Genomic DNA, 18,589 nt, shown 5'->3' with positions numbered 1-18,589 from the left:
TCACTTGTCTTCCATCGCGGAAAGCCTTAGCACCCCAGACCTACACGGTATGAGATGAACTTCTCCCACTTCCACCAGTCACCAGTTAAGGTGACCTGTTCCAGCCAGAGCAGCGAGCCCCTTCAGCTTAAGGCCATTAGAAGTTGGGATTTTGTTCCAGGGGCTTTTGGCTCTCAGGGCAATCCCGTTTCCAGCGGAGCTTGGGGCAGAGGGGGCAAGCTGTGTGGGGCTTTTTTCCTTTTATTTCATTGGAGCAGTTCGCCTTTCTTCTGGACTGCTCTTCTGCCCCAGTGGTGGTTACCTGGAGGAGAGTGCTTAGGGCAACTCGGAGGGGGCTGGGGGCTTATAAAGCAGCCAACAGTTAAGCCTGCCTCTTGTCTCTGTCTTTTTCTTTATTCTTAGCTTTGTTTTCTTTATTCTGCTTTTGGTTATAAAGACTAAGGAGGCTAATTGGAGGATTTCCTGCATAGGAGCCACGCTGTATTACACAAGAAAATTAGATGCTTCTTTTTGAGAGTCTGAGGGTTAAGTTTGTTCTAATGCTTTAGAATGCAGCCTAGACATGAGTGAAAGAATAGATGGGGTTGGTGGGACGGGAAAACACACCACTCAGGGCCTCATGAACTGCATTTTTAGAGTCCCATGTACTCACCACTGCATCACAGAACCTCACACTGAACTGCATTTTCTCTTGTGGCATCCCACCAAGATGAAAAGGGTCCACCTGCATTCACCAAGGGACTTGGGCACACTTTCTAAAGGGGCATCCCACCTATTAGTAAAGACCTCTCAGCCACTCGGGGGCCTTAGCTGGATGATTAGTCCAGACACCAGGAAAAAGGTAAAGGAAGAACTTGACCTGGCGCCAGCCCAGGGAAGGGAAGACTCACTGTTCTGAGGCTGTCTGAGTTCACCTGATTCAGCAACATCAGAATAGAATGGCTGGCTGACTCCATGGGGGAATTCAGAATCAGAAAGAGAGGGCCTGAGTCACCCAAAACGTGTGAATTCGCTCTGAATGAGCCTCCACTACGAGTCATGCCACACTTAGGGATTAGGGACTTCTGACCAGAGAAGAGATGAAAAAGCCTTCCTCCCTAATGGGAGAGGCAGCTAACCCTGTTCACCCTCTGACCTTTAGGCAACACCAGAGAACAGCCCTGGCCAGTCACCATCAATTGCCAGAATAGAAGCTGGCTGCTGAAAGACCGAAAAGAGAAAACAAACTTAGGTGCCTCACCTGAACGGACATGGCAGTTACATGCTTCCACAGGGACACCTTTCAGCCCACCAGAGTATAGCTCTGGCCAGAGACCTACAATTGTCTCTGTGCTTAAATGCTATCCACTGAGGGTTCCAAGTTGGGAGAGAGAGAGAGGCGAGAGGGTTCCCTATGAGGAGAGAGAGCCCCCGTGTGGAGAGAGTTCTCAATAAGGAGAGAGAGCACCCCATAGGGGCCACCAAAATGTTGTAGGTGAGCGACAACTATCTGAGGCTAGTGGCACAGGTGGTAAAAGAGTTTACTAAGACCGTTCTGGGTAAAGAAAGGCAGATTTACTAGAGAAAGTATGAAAATATGTTGCAAGAGTGCAACAGGCAAGTTAGCAAAAGAGGGGCTGACTGCCAGGAATAGACAAAGGCTTGCTGGGAATTTATTCTTTGTGCTCCCCTCTCACCACCAGGCTGGACCTAATCCTGCAGGAACTTGGCCAACAACTGGCAAGTGACCTGCAAAGTTGGTTCCTGATTGCTTGGAGAAGAAAATACCTTAGCAGCTGATGACTCACTTCCTATCATTGACTTTGACCTTGTATGAAAAGACCTACACAATCTTTCAAAGCCCTTCCCCCAGGAACGGCTCTTCATTGCCGGCTTCCTTTGTCCATTCTTCTTGGTAGAACAAATCCAACCTTTATCTCTACCTCTTCTCTCTCTTCTCTGTAGCATTGTACAAATTTTGAAGATGAAACCCTTTCCCTCTCTCTGTGTGTTTCAGAGTATCTTGCCCATCTTCCACCTGTGAGACTTCCCTATCAGTGCTAAATTTACTAGTAGGAAAGATTCCCCAAAACACAACTTTCCTGTTCCTTTAGTGTCTTACTTTCAGGGAGACTGGAGAGTGCACCTTTCAGTAGGCCTGAACTAGAACTAAAACAGTTTATCCATAGCAATAGAGGCGACATGTATTTCTCTCCAGCATCATCACTCCTTTCTTTTATCCATAAATGACTTATGATAAGTTCTTTTCAATTTCTTACCTTTTTTCTTTTCAGTGGTACATGCTGAGTCAACCTAATAAACCAGTATAGGCACTATAGCAGAGAGCCTTGAAATCAGACAGACCCGGCTCAATAAGGGTCAACTACTTATAGTTATAAAATGTTTCTTAACGTGTCTCTAATGCAGCTTTCTCATTTGTAAAATTGGAATAATGCTAATAGCTACCTCATTTTCTTAGAGTCAAGAATAATGTTATGGGAATGGTAACATGACAATGATGATGATGATGATATTAAAAGAGAAAAATCACAAAGCCACAAGACTTAGGATATCCAAGTGTTTATTGAGGTCAAATAAACATGTTATAGCTCTATAATTATTGTCATAAATATCAATATTTGCCTTATACTCAAGTAGCAATATCAAATAATGTTTCTATAAATAAATCCATATTAATAAAATGATATAAATAAGATGCATTCTTATAATAATAATAATAAATACATTTATAAATATAAAGTACTAATTATGGAAACATGAAGTTATTTAGGGGTTTTTTCCCCAAAAGGAATGGGAAGTAATCTTCTTTATGGAAAAAGACAATTGTTTAAAAAATAAATTATTTTCTGTGTATAGAACACCAGTTACAATAAAATGTTATCAATAAATGTCTATGCTTAGAAAGTCTACCTTCTGATCTTATAAACAAAAGTGGCATTGGTTTCCTTTGTAACTAAAGCAGGGGTTCATTTGGAATCCACCCTTCATGATAGAGTTTGGCTTCCCATCTTCCTTTTGGTTAAAAAAAATCGCTTTGGGGGATCTAACTGTTATTTCTAGCAGGGAAAAAGGTTTAGTTATTCATTTTTCAGCTTTGCTCTGGTCAAATGCAGGCATTTCTCAGAGACATAAACAGCAAATCCAGTTCTCCAATTGCTTTGATCTCTCCACTCTCTCCAAGCTGTGAAAATAAGAATGCAAAAGTATTTGAGCATTTATGCCATATTTTCTAAAGTGAACAAAGTAGAAATTGCAAGATTAGGTTGATGGAGACAGAAACCGAGTTTTAAGTGTTTGTAAAACATTCATCGTAATACCCCTTTAGCAAGAGTATTGTATGATTTGCCAAAGAGCTTAAAAAGACAGCTCTCTGGACTGAGAGGCCACCAGCAGGCATCAATTTCAGGTGCACCTCACACTAATGAAGCTGTTTAAAAGCTGGGCAGAGGGTTGACCACCCCTTCTTAACCAGAGCAAGCAGACTGAAGTGAGGCTGGGATCTGGGGGATCCTGAGTGCCACCCATTATGCCTTGGCCTGTTTTGCAACTCCAAAACTATCTATGACAGATGGCTTATAAAGAGCTTGTCCAACCCGCAACCCACGGGCTGCACGTGGCCCGGGACAGCTTTGAACGCACCGTAACACAAATTCATAAACTTTCTAAAAACATTATGAGATTTATGCATGGACTTTTTTTTTTTTTTTTAGCTCATCAGCTATTGTTAGTGTTAGTGGATTTTATGTGTGTCCCAAGACAATTCTTTCAAGATGGCCCAGGGAAGCCAAATGATTAGACACTCCTGATTTAAAACATCTCAGCTCAGAAGACTTCAAACCATATATTTACCAATACATTGAGGCTTTTTCTGTTTCCATCTTTTTGACAAAGAGTAAAAGAAAAGTTTTCACTTTCATGGGAAAAATGTCAAGGAAGTCTTTTCCACTTGCTTTAGTTAATAGAAAACCAGATACAGGTCCTAACATTCATTCTTTCTCCCTCCAAGTCAAATGCAGATGAGGCTCCCAAACTTAATGGAAGAGGAAACCCAAATTCAAGTGAAAAGCATTCCCTATTGAAATTCCTGTAATCTATCATATTTGCATTATTTCAAGAAAAACCTTGTCACCATTATCCTCTATACAGTACATTGATCTTTCTTTTCCTGCTTTCTTCCGCCCTTTCACCTTTCCATACTTCTTTTGACATAAAGCCAAAAAGATATTCTTTTCTATCTCAAAGACTCCAAGACTATAAAGAATTTTAAAGTTTATCTTCCCCTACTGTCTGTCATGCATTTTACTACCAGCCTGTGCTCTGCTTTTACCCCCAGCGAGAGGAAATTAAGGCCTCCTGAGACCACCCTGTTTCTGACAGCTCTGGCAGTTTCTCCTTCTGTTGATCTTTCTCTGAACAGCATTCCTCTCCCGCCTGTGCTTTCTGAAGGTACCAGCAAACAAGCATAATCATTCTTCCATGTGGCAAACCATTGCAAATAGGAAATTGATTCTTTCAAAATGGATTAAAGGCCTTGAAAATCACCCAGATCACCATTAGATTTTCCTCTCTCACACTTCACTTTTCTAAAGACAACAAGCAAGCTGAAATCAGGAATTTTTTAAGCAAGATGTGTAAAGCACGTCTTGTCTGTGACATGCTAACATTCAGCCCTCCATGTCTAGATAATAGTTCCATAACTAGAGAACTGGGCTTCACAATATAAAACTACAAAGCCTTCAATTATCAAAGGAAGAAACAGTCACGTTCATTAAATGATGCTCAGGAAGAAATGTTTTTTTAAAAAGTCAAGAGGGAAAAAGGAGGAATTAAGGTTAAGCTTATTACTGAAAATTCCATCAACTGAGCCTTCATGTTTCTGAGTATTTACTTGTACCTGCTTGTAAGAGCATCACTTTCACTGCTCCTAATCATTCCTCTGGTTTTGGGGTGAGTCATTATTGTTAGTCTAAGCCTTCCATTGTTGTTCTTTTCACCAAATAGGCCACATGATGGTATCATTCACTATAGAAATGTACACCAGCCCACCATGGATAAATGCTCACTAGGGGTTTATTGAGGGAATGAAGGAAGAAACTAAAATGGAAGGTCTTGAAGGGAGAGAGGAAGAAAAAAGGCTTACCAATTCAGACTTCCATTTAACTATAATAAATCTCTTACTAACATTTTTAGTCTATTTGAACCTGTATAAAAGAGATCAGGTGTTATCTGCTCTTGATTTTAAACTAAAATCAATAGCTGTTAGATATTATGATAATTAAAAATAAGCATCGATTACTCCAGAAATTAGCCCTATATGCAAGTCCAGCTCTTTTATTGTTGTTCTGAGTTTATTCCTCCAAGTTTCAAAGCAATGCATGAATGCCTTCAAAAATGACTTCAAATAAATTTGCCCATAGGCATTTTTCTGTTTTTAAACAAGTACTTCTTCAGATTACATGAGTCAATAGGAATCTGAAATTTCCCTAAGAATGAATGAAACTAATCTGTATCACTGCCGGGGAAAGTATTAGCTTGGGATTCAGGAGACCTGTGTTCAGCCCTGTCTCTGCCACTTGCCCCCTAGAACGTGAGGTAATGTGACTGGACAACCTAAGATTCCAGCCAGTTCTAGAATTCTACAATTTGCGAAATTTGGAAACTGACTTCTAGATATATAGATATCTCTACATACACAGACACCAAAGTAATCACCCTGGTGGTAGGAGAATCAAGTGAAAAATCACAAAGTGGTGGGAAGAAAGAAAGGAAAGAAAAACAGCATTTGTCTCTCCTGTTGCATGACTTAGCATTGATAGTTATCAGTCCTACCTTTTTCACTGTGTCCTTCAGGTTTTGCACATTCCTCTGGATATGCAGGTCATCACCTTTAATGTGCTATAAAACAAAAACAAGAATAACTATCTTAATGTTGTGCTGAAACTTCATGAACCTCCACACCCGTGGAGGTACGGTACAATTCACCTGGAATTAAAACTCTTCGTCATTTCGCCCACAATGACCTAAATTTCAACAGTGACCTAGATTTCCTGAGCTCTTGAATTCCCTTGGACACCAGAATCCAGTCACTTCCCTTACAAGAGACCTCTCTTCATCTTTGGGAAATCCTACTGAGGTTTGCGTTTGTGGAAACAGTGGAGTGGTTTATGCAAATTCTGTAAGGAATAAAACCTCAATAATACCTCCACAAAATAGCATGCTCAGAACAAGAAATGCACATAAAACATCTCATGTGAAAATTAAGCCCTCTTCAGTAAGTCCTAGGGCCTTTTACTGGGCCCACTCCACTCAAACTTTTTTTCATAGTTTCATATGTTCAGCGGCATCAAGTTCACACGCCTCCGATTTTGTCACTTCCCATGACATCAACAGGGCAACAGTCTGCCGACACACCGCTGACATTAAGCCTTCCCATTTCCCACTTGCTCTTCTACTTTCTCTCCATGCCATCCCCTCCCCTCAACAACTTAGACTCAGTGGATCCATTTCCACATCTAGATGTTTTTCCCAACACCTTTCTCACTTTACACAACCTGAGTTGCCTTTTTTCCAGAGACAAACCAATGCAGCTTCTATACACTTAAGTTCCAGACCCCCTTCACCACTATAAACTCAAGATGTGACTCAATCAAAGCAAAAACAAACACTCTGGCTCCCAAATGACTCCTGATAATACTGCTGCCAAGACACTTCTTCCTGCTAGCTTAGGGGTGGGGGGAGAAGAGAGAGTTGGGGTAAGGGGGTCTCTGTGGAAGAAGGAGGGAAGGAGGGGTAGGTGGGCATAGGCTGAGAGCTGAACTTACACATGTGCTTAGACTGTTGCTGAGCCTGGCCAGGAAGGGCACCACCTCCTGCATATAAGGCTGGAACCTATCGGATTGAGGGAGCAGCACTTCTTCAAGGGTGAAGTTCAGCACCTGCTTCATCAGATAGCAGCGCTCACTCCTCTACAGGTGGAAGGGAAACAGCAAGGGTCATAAGGGATAAGACCTAAATCATCATTACCACCAATCCAAGTACCCACGGACAGCACACGGCCCTGTTCGTCACAACTGTAGCTTACACTGACTCCGCGGAACAGCTTTTCCCCAATGAGACGAACGTCTGTGTTGTTATCAGCCAAGCTAGCCTAGAAGAGAAGAAAAGACTAAGTGCCTGGACATTGAGCAGATAGAAAAAAAATCTGTACGTAGACATGTGCCCCATCCCTTCTCCCCAGAGCAACCCCATAAAGACTAGAAACAGAATTCAGATGTGTGCATAAGTTTAGAACAATGCACAAATGCATAAAGGGAAAAAAAGTCATCAGATGGGTTACTGAATGGCCGAGTTTAACTAAAACATGAATGAAAAAATTCATCACATATATCATAAAGGCCAAAATGGAAGGAAGGAGTTCAAGTTAAAAAAAAAAAAAAGGCCAGATTCCCAAAGAGTCTCTGAAAAAACAGAAAATTTATCTGCCAGCAGGGATAAACAATGGGTTCCTAAAGCTCTTAGAGGTGCTCTGAAGAAAAGTTTAAGAACCATTGGGTTCCAAGTAGATCCAATGAGAAAGCGCAGGATTGAGATGCATACCTCCTTAGCCAGCATGAAGGTGCGGTTGGTGATATAGGGCTGCTGGAAGTTGGACTTGTCAAGCCTGCAGTGGGAGCTGATGGGTACAGCTGCTCCTCCTTGCACCGAGAGGGCCAAGAGAAGGAGGCAGCTGGTGGCCAGAGTCCCCATAAGGAAAGAGCTCACAGATTTCTGCAGGGCTGCCATTGCAGACAACTCTTACTCGAGCAATTGGTGACTGGGGAAGGAGAACCTGGTCGAAGACAACGTGAAGGAACAAAATTAGTTAAGAAGTATTTCATCAAACTAACCAATTGTACCAAGTTTGCCGAAACGCTTACCTGTTCTGAAGATTCTGCTTGTGATGGGGAAGGTAGAAGCGGCTGCTTTTATAGCCCCCAGGATACCGACTTTTTTTTAATTGTGCAAAATGTGACATCAGCAATTATCTAATTTCCAGTACTGTCTTCTGAGAACGACCTAACCACCACAGGAGCCCACAAAGCACCACCTCTATTCTTCCCACCTTGAGATGTAAGCATTTCCCTAAAACGTCACTATTAGAGCCCAGGGGGTATTTTACAGACAAATCCCAGAAATTTTCTAAACCCTACATATTTTTCAAAGAAAACAATTGTTTTGTCTTAGTAGAGTTCAGATTTAGTATACAATTTTTTGGTCTCCTATAGAGGCTGAGTAAGCATTTTGGTCACGGACTCATTTTCCTGCCCACTTTATAGATTCTTATCTCATTGGCGGTGATCAGAAAAAAAGGCCCCCTTGTCCTATATCCTCTGCTTTAAAGTAAATGGTAATGACAACTTACAGATCATTCCATTATTAAAATAATTTTATTTCATTTTTAAACATGCTGAATTCTAAACCAGACTTCTGTTCCAAAAATAACAGTCTTGGCTAATCTAGTTATTGTTTTCTTCCCTTTCTGGGACTATTTTTTTAAGAGATCCTAACAAGGCAGAAGCAAATATATCTTAAAATTGTATTAATTGAATTATAATCAATGTCCACTTAAGTCTGTAAATACTAATGCTGAACAATCTGATCACCATTTTTCTTAACATGTAAACTTTTTTTAAAAGAAAAGAATACAATGGATATAGTTCATCTTAAAATTTTACCTAATTCTAAACTTCACACAGGTCTCAACATAATATTTCCAAATAACCTTATAAAAATTATATATGTGTGTATATATGTATATATTGTATATGTATATGTATATATCGTATATACACATATATGTGTGTATATAGTATATATACACAATATATATATACATATATACGCACACATACATGGATGTCTGAGGAAGGAAATATAGGAATATAGAGGTTCCACATTACCTTTAAATTACTTAAAAATACACTTAAAACTAGACTGGAAATTCTCCTGCAGAGCAAGAGAAGGAAGCAAGTGCAACTATCAAAATGCAAGTACCTATTGCTGAGGGAAGGAATGTGAATTAGTGCAAATTTGTATGATCAGATTTTTCTCCTCACAACTAGTTAAGATCAGGAGTGTTGAAGAACTGGGATAAGGGACATAAATAATTGTAAAATCTAGACCACTTTTTGAGATGGCACAGACCTAAGCAAGGTGCCACTGTGAAGGGTCGGAACCACATGAGGACACTGAGCATTTGTGAAGGTGGCCAGAGGAGAAAGAAGCAAAAAGGAAGATTAGTGAGAGTAAATAACACTACATGATCACACTTGCATGTGGAATCTAAAACACTTGAACTCATAGAAAGAAAGAATAGAATGGTGGTTGCCAGGGGCTGGGTGGGCAAGGGGCAGCGAATTGGGGAGATGTTACCCAAAGGATACAACATTTCAGTTAAAGAAGAGGAATAAGTTGAAGAGCTCTATTGTCCATTGTGACAACAATAGTTAAGAACAATATATGTTATGCTTAAAAATCACAAAGAGCATAGATTGTAAATGTTCTCATTACAAAAAAAAAATTCCAAGTATGTGAGGTAATGCATATATGTTAATTCACTCACTTTAGCCATTCCACAATGTATGCATACATCAAAACATACATGAAATCAACTTAAATCCACAGATGGATGAATGGATAAAGAAAATGTGGTATATATACACAATGGAATAGTATTAAGCCATAAAAGAAATGAAATCCTGTCATTTGCAATAACATGGATGAACCTGAAGGACATCATGTTAAGTGAAATAAATCAGATGCAGAAAAACAAATACTGCAAGATCTCACTCATATGTGGAATCTTAAAAAAAAAAAAAAAAGTTGATATAGAAGCAGAGAATATAACAGTGGTTACCATAGACTGGGGAAGTAAGTGGGGAAAGCGGGATGGGGAGAGATTGGTCAATGGGTACAAAGACACAATTAGGAGGAATAATTTCGGTGTTCTATTACACAATAGAATGACTACATTTAACAGGAAAATATTGTATTTTACAAAATAGCTAGTAGAGAGGCTTTGGAGGATTCTCACCACAAAGTAATGATAAATGCATGAGGTGATGGATACACTAACCTAATTGTATCATTATACAGCATACACTTATATCAAAACATCAAATTATACTCCATAAATATGTACAATTATAATGTGTCAACTTAAAAAATAAGTAATTTTAAAACATCATATTTGTAACATAAATACTGTATATACAATTCTTATTTGTCAAATAAAAATGAGATAATTTTTGTTAAATTGAAAAAGAAATAGGTGTGTTCCAAATGTTTCCTTGGGGTTGACTATGAGCCCAAGAAAAGATGATGAAACTCTTCCTTACTCAATTTCCTATTATACATGGCCACTTTTGCCCAGAACTCTGTATAATTCTATTAGCACTAGATTTAAGCTATTCATGGATTAAGTAGGCTTTTGTTGGTTTGCCTGGGAAACTGACCAGCATACATAATTTTGTTTCCATGGGAAAATAAGTTTTGACGTCGTTGAATTACGTGCTTTCAAGGGAAGAGTCTCTGTGTCTTTCGTCTTTGTAACTCCAACACTTAGAACAGTGCTACACACATAGGAAGGACTCAGTAAAAGCATATTGACTGCCTTTATGATATTTCTAAAGTTGATGTTTGACCCAGTCCTGCTTACCAGCTTATTGTTCCTGAATAGAAAATAAATCACTGTGAAACAGAGAATGCCAGAAAATTGCAAAGCCGTCTTTAAGAGCAGCAGTGTGCCTCTTATTCATTGTATGTCCCTGATGGACCAAGCATCAATAAGATAGTGTAAATGGGGCCTAGATCTTAAGTTTCAGTGAGTTTAACTAAAACTCACTAAAGGGAAAATCTGCTCTGGTGTTGTGTGGGGGTTTCTGAACAGTCATACTAGGAGTCCCAGAAATATTTGCTGTTAGAAGAGATTGTGAGGCTGGGCGCGGGGCTCGTACCTGTAATCCCAGCACTTTGGGAGGCTGAGGTGGGCAGATCCCCTGAGGTCAGGAGTTTGAGACCAGTCTGGTCAACATGGTGAAACTCCGTCTCTACTAAAAATACAAAAATTTACAGGCATGTTGACGCGCCTGTAGTCCCAGCTACTCCAGAGGGTGAGGTGGGAGAATCGCTTGAACCCGGGAGACTGAGGTTGCAGTGAGACAAGATCACCCCACTGCGCTATAATCTGGGTAACAAAGCAAGATTCTGTCTCAAAAAAAAAAAAAGAAGAAGAAGAAGAGATTGTGGATATAACAAAAAGGTGCTCCTGTGAAAACAACAACCAAAGACATATGTATGCTAAATATTTTCAGATTATAATGGGCCTTTTCTGCAGTCATTTCCTTGTGAATTTTCAAGTCTCTCCCAAAGCCACTGCAGATGAAGAGCGACCCAGTGCCCACCTCCCAGGTCCCAGACAGACCATACACATGGTTGATTTGGAATATGTGACAATTTACTTGATCTAATGCCAAGAAGAACTAATCAGAATCCTCAACCAGAAGCAGGCTTTGGCTGTCTCATTCACTATACTGTGCCTAGCACCTAGAATAGTGCCTGGCGTATAACGGCAAAATAAATATTCGTTTACCACATACATAAAATAATTTCCAAACTCATTGACTCCTGCTTGAAAATCCATGACTGGAAATGCATTCTTTAAGACACAAATCTCCCTAGAAGAAAGAAGACTTTTGGTATCACAGGTAAAAAGATTTGTACTCATCATATTCCTCAGTCCAATGCACATGATCATTGTTCCATACAAGTTTCTATGTGTGTGCGTGTGCACACGTGCGTGGGTGTGATCCTGTGCTCATCTTCTCCTTCCCTCCCCACTGAACACTTACCGTCATCTCTACCATTGCCATAGGTCGTGGCTCTAATGTTTCACATGTATTTCTGAATATCAACGCATCCCTGTGCAAAAAGAAGTATTGTTTATGTGTAGGTATTTTTATTTTACAGGAATGGCTCTCTTTCTTACCTTTTTACTGAGCGTGATGGTCTTACCGTCTGTCCATGTTTCTGCATGTAGCCTCTGCTTGTAACGTGACATTCCAGAGTGCGTACCCACCACAATTTACGTATTCATTCTCCAATGGTGGGTACCTGAACTGCCTCCAATTGCCCAGACCACAGACATTGTAGCTCTAAACACCCTCATACAAGTCATTTTTACGGTATTTTTGAGAGTATTTTTGACATAATTTTTGAAGTATGTCCTCTAGGTCATAAGGATAAGTTTATTAGCATTTACTAAATATTGCCAGATTGCTCTCCAGAAAGACAGTGTTAATCTACTCTCACACCAGCAAATAAAGCTTCCTCTCCTTCCTTAAATCCCCCTCCACACTTGGTATTATCCAGCTTTAACTTGGCCAGGCTTTGGAGGTTTAAAATGGTATCTATCTCATTACTGTTTTAATTTGCATTTTTTTCATATACTTGTAGCCACTCGGATTTCCACCTTTTATACATCGGTTACTTACATTAGTCACTCATTTTTCTAGTGGACTTTGCTCTTTTTCTGTTGTTGATTTGTAAGAGTTCCCTGTATATTTTTGGTTGTGGCCAAAACAAACTCTCCTCCTTTTTTTTTTTTTTTTTTTTTTTTTGAGACGGAGTTTTGCTCTGTCACCCAGGCTGGAGTGCAGTGCTGCAATCTCGGCTCACTGCAATCTCCACCTCCTGGGTTCAAACGACTCTCCCGCCTCAGCCTGCCAAGTAGCTGGGATTACAGGCATCAGCCACCATGCCTAGCTAATTTTTTAGTAGAGATGGGGTTTCATCTTACTGGCCAGGCTGGTCTCGAATTCCTGTCCTCTAGTGATCCATCCACCTCAGCCTCCCAAAGTGCTGGATTACAGGCATGAGCTACCACACCGGGCCTCCTCCCAATTTTTTATCTATCTATTCACTTTGTTTATTTGGCCTTTGTTGAACAGCAAAACTTAATTTGGATGTCATCTAAGACATTATTTATAATTATATGATTTGTACTTTTCAAGGTTTGTTTGGAAAGCCTCTCTCCCTCCCAAGGTCACAAAGACATTCTTCTATCTCGTCTTCTGTTTATTCTATGACTTAACCTTTCACAATTAGGTCTTTAATGCATTTTTGTATATGATGAAAGGTAAGAAATTCAATTTTATTCTTCTCCACATAGTGAGCCAGTTTTCCCAAGATAGTCCAGTAAACCATGAGTCTTTTATCATATGTGAATTTCCCATACATAGAAATACTATATCTGAGTCCTCTTTTTTGTTCCATTGGTTTATCTATTTTTCTTTTTGTTCTTAAGCCAGTTTCACATGATTATATTACTGAATAGTGTCTTTATAACTAAACAGGATATTTTACCTTCTTTGCTCTACTTTTTCAGGGCTGACTTAGCTATTTGTGGACTTTTCATATATACTTTATATAAAGCTTATGATAAATTTGTCAAGTTTCTGGAAAAATATGGCAGAAATTTTTACTAGGTTTTTATTTAACGTAAAGACCAGTTTAAGGAGAATTAACGTCTTTATAATGTGAACTCATTACATCCAAGAGCATCCACCACGTCTCTGCCAAAGACCTTCTTTTATTCCCTTTTGATAGTCTTTCAAAATTTTTTCCACTGAGGTCTTGTGTATGAGATTTAATTCCTAGTTACTTTATGGGAGAAGTAAGACGCGAAGCTGTTATTAGTCACATTTACCTTGGTGTGAATAAGTACCAAGTTGGCTTGGAGAAAGGGACTCTTCAATTACTCATCTCCTGAGAACACGAAGAGTAAGTGATTCACAGCCAGTGAGGAGAAGAGGTTAGAGGTACAGCAAAGAACAAAAGCTAAAGACTGGGGTTTTCAAACATAAACTGCATTTACGTCCCACTTCTGCTCTAAGGTAACCCTGGTGGTGCCCAGAATAACTTCCTACCAGTCCCACCTCACCTGCCACAATCTGCCCACAAAGACACTTGTCAACCATAGCCACCTTTCCCTTCTTCCTGGAGACCGAGTCTTCTCAGTCAGTATTACATCTCATCTTAAAGAGAAGACTCTATCCACAGGAAGGTGTCATAATGTAAACAAGCGTGTTTTTCTCTCTACTAATGCTAAGTACTGAAATCTACTTAAAAGACAGAAGAAAGCAACATTGATGGAAATTCTTCACTACTCTAATGAAAATAGAATTTGATATTAGCTTCCTAACATCTGCCCTCTACTGTCATAGATTTTTTTGAAGGCCACAGGTACATCCCAATCTCTCTTTTCATTTTCTGTTTTGACAAGTAAACAGGTGTGAAGAGTCATAACCCACACTTGCTTCTGTCACCAGAAATTCAAAACACAATTAATTTACTAGTATCAGTGAATATTTTATTCCAGTTCTCTAATCAGTTTTAGAGTTATTAACATTTTTCACAATCATTTTGCAGAGGCTACATATTATTTTAAAACATAACTTTTGAAAATTCATATTCAAAACTCTGTGATTCTTGGTGTTGTCTTACCAGATCTGCTCAGCCTTTGATGGGAACATTGTGGGCCAAGTAAACTAAACATTTTCTACCCCTCACGACCCTGTTAAACTTTTAAAAATATGAATCACAGGGTATGCATTTGTTCATTCTTAGTAGATAATGCAGAACAGTTTTCTAAAATGGTTTTTCCAATTTATACTCTTTAGAGTAGCATATGAGAGTTTCATTTTCTATAAATGCTTGCCAACAATTGGTATTATCTGTCCAAACACAGTTCCAAAGCCTAGGTGATTTGGTTTTAAAATATCACAAATGTCAATCCTGAGAGAGTGCCTCTTTCTTCTTTTCTTTGTCACTGTTCTAATTCAGCAGCTGCATTTGTACTATAAATAGGGTAAATTATCCCACATTTGGGTTAGTTGGACAAGATGTCACTCCAAATTATGGTAGATCTCAAATGTAGCCTGTTGCGAAAGAGGTGCAATCTTGTTATTACTTTCATATTTTTACAATCAAGTAAATGAAGATAATAGTATTTCAACCTGTTTAACAAATATCTGTTTTGTTGCTGTTGGAATATTTTGCCAAATAAGGAATCTTGGCTCCACATTTCTTACTTTTAAAAAAATACAAAAATTGTCAGCATTAATTATATTGTAGTAACCTCAGGATTAATCTGAAATGGACTTGCTTTTAAAAGAAAAGATTAAAAGTACGTAAATGCTGATTAGAGAATTAGAATTTAAACTGTACTCATATTAGTTAATTAACATGACTTTAGAGAAAGTAAAAGTACTCGAATGAGTTGGCAGGGGCAAGCAATTAAATATAAGAACCAAATAGAAATAGTGCTTAGAATATTTGACAGGCTGGAAAAGGAAAGAGTTACAATGCATAATATAGTCATAGACAAGAGGAATCATCCATTAAAAGGCACAGTTTGTGAATGCATAAGTATGACAGGAAATACCTGAGTGAGGTCTGCCTAGGAAACTGAGCAGAGACAAAAAGCTACGCACAAGGTGCTGCACGAGAGAAAGGGGGCAATGTGCTTTATTCCTTCATTTTCTCATTCATTCATTCACTGTAACATCAGCTCCATAAAAGCAAAGAGTTTGTATACCCGGAACAGTCCTTGGCACATCATAGACCCTCAGTAAGTTCTAGTTGGATAACTGAATGAATTATAAGCACAGATGACCAAATGATTGTTTCAGCAAATATCTCTGACTATTCCATTTACTAAGCTCCTACCATTCAGCAGGCATGGAATATAGTAAGTGTTCAGGAAACACAGCTATTAACCACAGCTATTAACCACAAGGAGCTTCTTCATGAACAACATATGTAGCAACTGAGAGAAAGACATGGAAATAGCAATGAGCGAACCACAAGTCAGGAAATAGAGATTCTGCAACTTAACTAAATGTTTTACCTTGCACAAGTCAAATCTGTTGAATGAATTAATGAGTCTTGTTCTTGACTTAAAATCTTAGCATGAGTCTCTCTTTGCCTTCATCCTGTATGGTCAAACTGTCCTAAACCTTCTTGCGTCTTCCTTTGAAATATCTCTTTATGTAGAATCTTTTCCTCTTTCAATCAATAAACATCTACTGACACTCTATTTTTTGGAGCCACTACGAGTGAGTTGTTGTCAAAAATAATCCCAGAAAGTTATTTGTAATACAACTAATAAAGGACTCAAATCCAGAATTTAAAAAGAGTTCTTGCAAATCCATAAGAAAAAGACCACCCAGGAGGAAAAAAAAATGGACAAAAGCTTGAACAGGCACTTTGCGAAAGTGATCCAATAAACACATGAAAAGTGTTTGACTTTACTAGGCAAAGGGAAATGCAAAATTAAAACCACACACCCACCAGAATGACTAAAATGAAAAAGACAGACAATACCAATTGTTGGCAAGCATTTAGAGCAAATGAAACTGTCATATGCTACTCTAAAGAGTATAAATTAGAAAAACCATTTTAGAAAATTGTTCTGCATTATCTACTAAGACTGAACAAACACATACCCTGTGATTCAGCTATTCAGTTTCTAGCCACATACCCAACAGAAATGAGCTTGTTTACCAAGAGACATGTACGGAAACATGCGTGACAGCATTATTCATAATTGCCCCACACTGAAAACTTCAGAATGGATGAAGTGCAATATAGTTATATATTGGAATACTATACAGCAATAACAGTATACATTATATTGCTACATGTAACTACAAAGGACTAAATCCCACGAAAAATGTCAAGCAAAAGAAACCAAATATGGAAAAATACAAGTAATATCATTTCCTTCATATAAAATTCAAAAAACAGGCAAAACTGTTCTATTACATTGGAAGTCAGAAGAGTAATTACTTTAAGGGGTGTTGAGATGCTAGAATGGGACTTTAGGGATGCTGGTAATGTTTTTCTCTATCTGGCTGATTGTATGGGTGTGTTTATATGGTGAAAATTTATTGAATTATGCATTTATGATTTATTCACTTTTCTATACGTATTTTATAATTTACTGAAAAGGTTCTTAAAGTCATTATTCCTCAGAATCAGTTAAATCTTTTCAATTCTCACCCTATCCCCATTTTCTCAAATTTGGGTAATAACTTTCAAGTCTTCCTTCCTCTGCTCAGTTCTGTACCTCCCAGGAGGTGGCCATGTTGGCCTTTGCTATCTGTTCAGGCCTCTCCTCTTAGTTTATGGACAAAACCCAGGGCATACTTGCTGATTCCTAGAACTGACCATTCACCTTCTAGATTTAATCTCTGTCCTTCTTTAATGTTAACAAGCATGACAACTCCTACTTTTCTATTCTGAATGCTCAACGCAATAAAGATTGTTGAATATCTGCCATGGGCCTAGTACTGTCTTTGGCTTTGGGGGATATAAAATGACTGAGACATAGCCCTGTCCTCAAGGAACTTCAGAATACAATTCATAGTGTAACAGTTTCAATTCAAATGCTATGTCTCAGGAACTGGGCTGGACGCTAGGGATGCAAGATGAAAAAGACATGTTTCTTGCTCTTGGAACACTCGGAGTATAGTAGAGATGACAATTATTCAAAGAGGAAAAATAACAATTCTATGTAGTATTTATTGTCCCACAAATAAGAATTAACTTTAAATGAACAAAACATCTTTACAATGAAATTACAATCACTGCAACAGAGATGGTTAATACTGAAAACTCATTCAAGACTTTAAGAAGGATGCTGGATTTGAGTAACATTTTAAATATTATTAGTACTTGGGCCAGTTGAAAGAACGGAAGAAGGACTTTCCAAGAAGAGGAAGCAGCAGAAAAATAAAACTTGAAAATGGGACTAGTTCAAGATAAAGAAATGACTCCTTGGATTAGAATGGAATGTACATGTTTTGAAGTGATGGCAAAGAAGGGAAGGGAGAGAGGATGGAAACAGCTTATGAGCTTCTTTGAATACCAGCCAGATAGTCTGCACTTGATATGAAGGGCAGTAGAGACCTGTTGTGGGCAGTTGACCGTGGAAGGAACCTGCAAAAAGCAACAATCTAAGCAGAGAGCGAGAGAGTAATGAATTGGGGAGGCAGAAATTGGCATCAGTGAGACCTGCTAGGAGGCTTCTGACACCAGTGGTGGGGGTAATTTAGTACCATTAGTGAGATAAGAAGCAATGATAACAATGATCAGTAATCCAAAAACACTTGAGCCACCAGTGGGTAAGATTTAGACTGAAAGCTAGTTTAAGACTATGACAGGCCGGGTGTGGTGGCTCAAGCCTGTAATCCCAGCACTTTGGGAGGCTGAGACGGGCGGATCACGAGGTCAGGAGATCGAGACCATCCTGGCGAACACGGTGAAACCCCCGTCTCTACTAAAAAAATACAAAAAACTAGCCGGGCAAGGTGGCGGGCACCTGTAGTCCCAGCTACTCGGGAGGCTGAGGCAGGAGAATGGCATAAACCCGGGAGACGGAGTTTGCAGTGAGCCGAGATCGCGCCACTGCACTCCAGCCTGGGCGACAGAGCGAGACTCTGTCTCAAAAAAAAAAAAAAAAAAAAGACTATGACAAAATATTTTCTCA

At 39.1% G+C, this 18,589-nt stretch overlaps 1 protein-coding gene across 1 annotated transcript; it reads right to left on the bottom strand.

The window, feature by feature from the left end:
• Positions 1–2,546: 2,546 nt before the first annotated feature.
• Positions 2,547–7,939, bottom strand: IL22 (interleukin 22). Its single transcript, XM_033223523.1, has 6 exons — positions 7,917–7,939; positions 7,597–7,828; positions 7,082–7,147; positions 6,822–6,965; positions 5,830–5,895; positions 2,547–3,181 (listed from the first exon to the last, which is right to left on the bottom strand). The coding sequence occupies exons 2-6, from the start codon at positions 7,780–7,782 to the stop codon at positions 3,104–3,106; spliced, it is 540 nt and encodes a 179-aa protein (XP_033079414.1). The 5' UTR covers positions 7,783–7,828; positions 7,917–7,939; the 3' UTR covers positions 2,547–3,103.
• Between the last annotated feature and the right edge of the window lie 10,650 nt (positions 7,940–18,589).

Source organism: Trachypithecus francoisi, unplaced genomic scaffold (assembly GCF_009764315.1).
Source record: "Trachypithecus francoisi isolate TF-2019V2 unplaced genomic scaffold, Tfra_2.0 Lachesis_group11, whole genome shotgun sequence".
NCBI lineage: Eukaryota > Metazoa > Chordata > Mammalia > Primates > Cercopithecidae > Trachypithecus > Trachypithecus francoisi.
The sequence above is the reverse complement of the archived record's forward strand: the minus strand, read 5'-3'. Positions and strand labels throughout refer to the sequence as shown.

Excerpts from the sequence above, each read along its gene's own strand:
- IL22 (XM_033223523.1), bottom strand. The coding sequence starts at position 7,782 with ATGGCAGCCCTGCAGAAATCTGTGAGCTCTTTCCTTATGGGGACTCTG. Across the intron at positions 7,148-7,596 it reads CCTTCATGCTGGCTAAGGAG|GCTAGCTTGGCTGATAACAA; the intron begins GTATGCATCTCA and ends CTTCTCTTCTAG. Across the intron at positions 5,896-6,821 it reads GCAACAGTCTAAGCACATGT|CACATTAAAGGTGATGACCT; the intron begins GTAAGTTCAGCT and ends TTTGTTTTATAG.